The sequence below is a fragment of the Cornus florida genome, unplaced genomic scaffold (assembly GCF_030987335.1).
Source record: "Cornus florida cultivar Cherokee Brave unplaced genomic scaffold, ASM3098733v1 CherokeeBrave_3.0.0_Hap2_Chr11, whole genome shotgun sequence".
NCBI lineage: Eukaryota > Viridiplantae > Streptophyta > Magnoliopsida > Cornales > Cornaceae > Cornus > Cornus florida.
In genome coordinates, this window is record NW_026775581.1 from 113,552,819 (window position 1) to 113,559,276 (window position 6,458).

At 37.6% G+C, this 6,458-nt stretch overlaps 1 protein-coding gene across 1 annotated transcript; it reads right to left on the reverse strand.

Annotated features, from left to right (window-relative positions):
• Nucleotides 1-3,469: 3,469 nt before the first annotated feature.
• LOC132283262 (T-complex protein 1 subunit delta) lies at nucleotides 3,470-5,412 on the reverse strand. Its single transcript, XM_059785195.1, has one exon. The coding sequence runs from the start codon at nucleotides 5,252-5,254 to the stop codon at nucleotides 3,656-3,658; it is 1,599 nt and encodes a 532-aa protein (XP_059641178.1). The 5' UTR covers nucleotides 5,255-5,412; the 3' UTR covers nucleotides 3,470-3,655.
• Between the last annotated feature and the right edge of the window lie 1,046 nt (nucleotides 5,413-6,458).

The following is a 6,458-nucleotide window of genomic DNA, read 5'->3' on the forward strand; positions in this document are numbered from 1 at the left end:
AACCAATGCCAGTGGATGACCACACCATTACATGATCAGGTAGACCCAAGGAAAATCAAACCTGTGACAGATTCTGACCCACTGCAGCCTCTGCGAACACTCATCTGGTGCAGGTCATAGTCTATAAGTATTTATGCAACTTTTCATCCAAAAAGAATATTAAAAGGCGGAAAAAAAGGGAGCAAAGCAATGGGACTTGAGAATTGATATCTGGCTATTACTTTTAAAAAGGGAATCATTCTAAATTTAAGAAGCAAATAGTGCTCCCCACCTCAAACAAAAAGCAGAAACACTACAAGGATTCCTTGTAGCATTTAAACAAATGAAATAAGTAGTAGATGCAGCTAAAGGCCAGAAAACTAAACAGCTAAAAAGCTACAAGCACTTCAACAAAGTTTCCTCCAAAATGCCTCTCCAGGTGTTTTTCTCTATTTTGGTGGCCCTGCCCAAGGTTCCGTTACCAAAAGCAATATATAAAAACTGAGAATCGGAATTTGAAATGCTAAAACCAGTAAGCAATAAACACCACCTTTCATTCATATTATACAAACTCTGGTCCCTCCGAAAAAGTTTCCTAACTAATGCTACCCATGGTGATAGTTAAAAAGTAAAAAAGTAAAAGAATTCTAAATTTGTAGATGAAAAGGCAAGTAGTGAGCACATGTGAGGCTCCAAAACAATATTCGTTGAGCATACAAAAGATTACTCCATTGCACAACTTAAAGAGCAACCTCTAATCTAAAGCAACAATTGGATGCACCGACCAAAAATGTTTTTAAATATATATGCAAACAAGGAATTTGAAATCTACTTTGAGGCAATGACAGGATCGTAACGTTCTTTTAATTTTATCCATCAAATGTCCTTTCTCTTTTCTCTTCCTCTCAATAATGGAAGTAAATTGGTGGACACGGGGGAGATGCCTCATCCATCCTCTCATTCTTAGTCTCTTCTCTCCCTCTACCAAACAATAGAAGTTTACTACTTCCTTCTCCCCTTACCTTACTTTCAACCAAACAAAGATTTAGGATGGATCTCTCCTCTCGTATCTGGACCTCCTGCTCAGTGCATCTTCAAGGCAATCTTGGTCTGTAATTCAGAGATGAAGAGAGAGTATTGCAGAGCGGAAAAGTTGTGCTCATTACACAGAGGTAAACTCTCAATGATGAGTACTATCTCAAGCCTACCCACATACTTTATGTCCATTTCTTTTTCCCCATTCCAACCTCAGCATGGGGAAGAAGTTCAAGTGTCATCTAGTGAAATAAAAGACTGCAATCCTCTACTCTGGAGATGTATTGTGGACTTGGATAGATTGTGAAGGAAGGTGGTGGAAGGAAAATTTTAGGGATGGGAATATGGACTTATGCTGTAGGGCAATAAAGGGCTCATATAGGATTGGCCTTTGGAAATGGGTGGAGTGGGTGCTCCAAGCATATTAGGTTTTGGGTTGAGTGAGATTTTGACATTATATTTGGCGTGGAGATGCTCCCTTGAATAGCGTTCTCCTAGATGTTCCGTTGGAGATGCTCCCTTGAATAGCTTACTCCTAGATGTTCCGTATTGCCTCTAATAGAGAAGCATCTGTGACGGACCATATTAGGTCCTTGAAGGGTGGGTTGGTGCACGAAGCTTAGTTATTTAGATCTTTGCAAGGCTGGAAGTGGGATTCCATGAATGCGCTACTTGAACTTCTGTATAGCACCTCAGTATGTAGGGAAAGAGGAATACATTGATGTGAAATTCCGATAGAAGCAGCTGATTTAGAGTAAGATCTTTCTATAGGGCTTTACAAGACGGTAATAGACTTGGTTCCCATGGAAATGAATTATGAAGATTGAAGTTCCTTCAAAGTTTTTTCTTCATATGGACTGCAGCTTTAGAGATGACCTTACTTTGGATTACTGGTGGAATAAAAGCAAACCGACCAATAGTTGCTGCTCTTTAATTTATGCCTGAATCTGCAAGGGATCTCATTGGACACTGGAGTATAGAGTGTGTTGGTCTCCACCAAGCCTGGCAAGCTGCACAGCTTCATCTCATCTGGAGTACGAAGAGTCAAGAAATTCACTAAAGATATGAGAAAACATTTCCAAGGATCCCAGAGAGCGCTTGAAGGGTCTGAGAAACTCAGTTCCAAAGTAATCTATATGGGATAAGCAACTAACCATAGAAAAGAATCCAAAAACAGGGAGAAAGAAAGAATCCAAAAACAGAGAGCTCTGCAAAAATTTTAGAATAAATAAAAATAAAGATATTGGCATTTCAAGGAAATTGTGGCATGAACATGAACCGCGCCAATAACTAATTACTATATTAACTGAATTGGACCAAAATTTTCCTTCTGATAGGAATACCTATTTTATTGTCTTATAGAAGCCTCCTTATAACAGATTGATGTGTTTCTGGACAGATAAGCAACCAGAAAAAGTTGAAGGCAGCAGGGAAAGGAGAAAAGGGTAGGAGGCTGTGGGTTCAAATTGGTGGTAAAGATATGGCCTCCCATTGAACAACCGGCATGGTGTCCTGACTAACAGAAACGTGAGAAAAGACTAATTACCAAAAGATGTTCTAAGGTATTGTTGAAATTATAATATTTTCTGAATACCAGTTACCAAAAGAACTGTGTGCTGCAGAGAGGAATCCACCTTAAAGAATACAAACATAAAAAAAGCCAACAGCCAAATTGGCTTAGTATGATTAGTAAATACTAAACTCAAAGCCACTATCATGTTTATGTGGCACTCATCCAAATAGCAGCGCAAGGCCCCCAAAAGAATATTTCCAAATACACATACATTTAACTTTATTCAGAAGTAGACACTCCAGCATGCATACATAATTTACCTTTTCAAGAGAAATAAACATAAAAATACAAAGAAAGATGCATCTTCAGCACTTTTTTACCATTAAAAATTAAAAATAAAAGATGCACATGTAGGCATTTAATAAAAGCCCTTTCACCCTCAACTAAATGGATGCATGGATGTGTATTAATATGATGGTGAATGCTCCAACAATGACTACCAGCAAGAAGTTCCTATAACGCATAAGCTAAGCACGAAGTTCCTATGATGCAAAAACTAAGTTAAATTGAGGCTTCCCAAAGTACTAGTAACACACATATGTTATCTGCTCTCCATACAAGTTAATAATTATATTTAATGAAAATGCAGGAAAGTTAAACAAGTCAATAAAAGCTTCAATTGGCAAAATTATATACTTAAAATGTTCGACTAATTTATAAATTATAATCATCTTTTACTTACCATACTTACCAAAATAAATAAATTATAATCAGCTTTCTTTTTATCAAAACATTAAATTATGATCATTTTTTATCGCTCAAAGGGTACTTAAGTTGATGCCAATCGACAATTAAAATGTCCAATCAAAACTGCAATGAACTTAACTGCATTTGAACAAGTAGAGGATATTTAAATTCATTGTAAACATCTGCAAAGGTAAGTACTCAAGTCAAAATTCATTAAACATAATCAATCCCATTTGACAGAGACCATTAATACTAACAGCACAGACACTTGCAAAAACCAAAAAAAAAAACAAAAAAAACAAACAAACACTAACAGCACAGACACAAAAAGATAACAAGACAAGACCATTTCACTTCCAACATTGTGATGTACTTATCAATCTACCTCACTGTAACAATGTCATCGATCTTCAAAATCATCCGCACACACTCTGTAGCCAATGTGATCGCACTTGTACTCACTAACAGAGGCTGCACCACATTCTCCTCCAAGATGTTAGTAATTTGCCCCTTCCTCACATTGATGCCAGCATTGATCTCACCCTGTGCATGCCGATTCCGAAGCTCAGTCACAATAGAAATTGGGTTCAAACCTGCATTCTCAGCCAAAGTATACGGAATAACTTCAAGGGCCTCTGCAAACGACCTCACACAATAACTCTCCATCCCTTGCAAGACCTTAGCCCATGCACCCAATTGTCTGGACAGCTCAATCTCCGGTGCACCACCACCTGCAATTAAGAACCTCTTGTTCACCAGACACCTAACAACACACAATGCATCATGCAAACTTCTTTCCGCCTCATCAAGAACCAACTGATTTGACCCACGAACAAGCACTGTCATGGTCCTACCCATTTCTTTAATCCCCGTGATCTTCACAATCTTCCCATCTCCAATCGAAACCTCTTCAACTAAGTCTGCATAACCCAACTTCTCTGCACGGAAATGCTCTATATTCGCAATAGGCAAGCAATTCAATGTCTTGGTAATGAACTCAATCTCATCACGCTCAACGTCCTTAATCACCAAAATCTTTGCCTTTGCAAGATAATGCAATGACAAATCGGTAACAGCATCTCTCAAAATACTCTTTTGAATTAACAATACATTACACCCCGTAGCCTTAACCTTCTTAATCATGCTGAGAATATAATTCCTCTCTTCTTTCAGAATCCGATCCATTTGGGTATAATCAGAAACAACTATAGATTGTTCAATATCAGTTTTTGGAGGCGAAATTTGGAACTGAATCACAGCAATCTTTGCATTCTCCACGCGAGTTGGACCACCAGCAGAGTGACTAACCTTCTTGTCGAAAACCAAACCCTTGACGAGCTCAGTGTCGTCAACAGTCCCTCCAAGCTTCTTCACGATCTTGACATCACGCAGGTCAACAAGATCGGGTTTTGAGGGGTCTACAACTGAGAGAACCGCATCAACAGCAATAGGAGCTAGAAGCGTTGAGTATTGACTCACGACCTTGCTGTTGAGCGAAGTGCTAGCGGACTTCACAAGCGATTCGCGATCAGAGAGCTCGATTGGCACGGCCATTGCCGTGAGGACATCGACGGCCTTGAGCGAGGCCTTGTGGAGTGAATCGGAGATGACAGTGGGGTGAATGCCGCTGTTGAGGAGAGAGAGGGCTTGTTTAAGAAGGGCTCCGGCGATAACAACGACAGTAGTGGTGCCGTCGCCGGCGACGATGTCCTGAGACTTGGAGAGCTCCACGAGCATCTTGGCGGCGGGTTGAAGGACCTCCATCTTGTTGAGGATGGTGGCGCCGTCGTTGGTGATGATGACCTCGCCGGAGGCGGTGGAGATCATCTTGTCCATGCCTTTGGGGCCGAGGCTGGTACGGACGGCATCAGCGACGGCTCGGGCGGCGACGATGTTGGCTTGACGGATATCGTCCTTGCGCTTGTTGTCGACGTATCTCTCGGTCTTGGATGTGGCTGAGCGAGAGGCTTGGACCGCCATTGGTGTTAAGATCAAAGATTGAAACACTGAACTTTACCCTAGATCCTAGCAGTGTCAAGCTGTGGACTTTCAGTGGGTGAGAGAGAAATTTGTGAAGTTGAAACCCTAAATCGGTGAAAATAATCTAATGACACAAAACCCTAGAGGTACAGCGGGACACAGAGAGAGATAAGTAGTTGTTTATATTAGGGCCTATCCTTTCAGTTTTTTGGCAGAAAGCCCCATCCGATTTTTTTTTGACATAAAACTACCCCAAGTTCTTTGCTTGTTGCAACACTACCCCTAATGACGAAAATGTCCCTTAATTTAATACAATATACTCCATATATATATATATAGTTAAGAAATAATGCCCTTTAATCTAAGATTAAAATTAATACAAATAAGTCATTCGGTATAGTGTTAAAATTTATTTCTGAAATATAAAAAATAAAAATACCTTGGATTTTAAAAAATTTCTTAAATTTTTAGTTTTTTAAAAAAAATAAAAATGGAAAAGAAAACTTAAATTATTTTAAAGAAACCTAATTTTTTTAAAATTTATATTAATGGGTATTTTTGTCATTGTTACGTCACTTTAATATTGTGTAATTTTTTATTTTTTTGTTAAGTTCTATTTTTAAAAATTAACAAGGAGAAGAAAAACTAAAATGAAAATAATTTAAAAATACTCTAGGCCTCGTTTGCATGGAAATATTTTGGGGATAGGAAAAAAAAAAAAAAAAAAAAAAAAAAAAAAAAAAAAAAAAATGTTGTGTTTGAATGGGAGAATTTGAGGAGAAAAAGAAAAGAAACTATCCCTCCAAATCCCTTATATAGTATCTCTCCAACAAAATAAATAAATAAATAAATAAATAAAATGTTAGGGAGTTTTATGTTAAGATAATTTTGTAGAGGGTTTCATGCCAAAAATAGAAAATATATGCAATTTGACCTTTATATTATTATAATGTCATATTAGTATTAATTAAAAAAAATTTAAAATTGTGTTTGAGAAACAATTTACTGAAGAATGATTTTTCAATCCACTTTTTCAAATTGCACTCAACATAATTTTTAAATTATTATTTAAACTATTCGCACAACTATTCATGTCAAGTTTTATTAAATTTGACTAATTTAATATGAGTAAAGGCTAATGTCATAGTTACTTTACAAATATTTATGATATCAGTCCAGAAGTTATTAGGGATAAATGAAATAT

Coding starts and splice junctions, on each gene's coding strand:
- LOC132283262 (XM_059785195.1), bottom strand. CDS start 5,254: ATGGCGGTCCAAGCCTCTCGCTCAGCCACATCCAAGACCGAGAGATAC.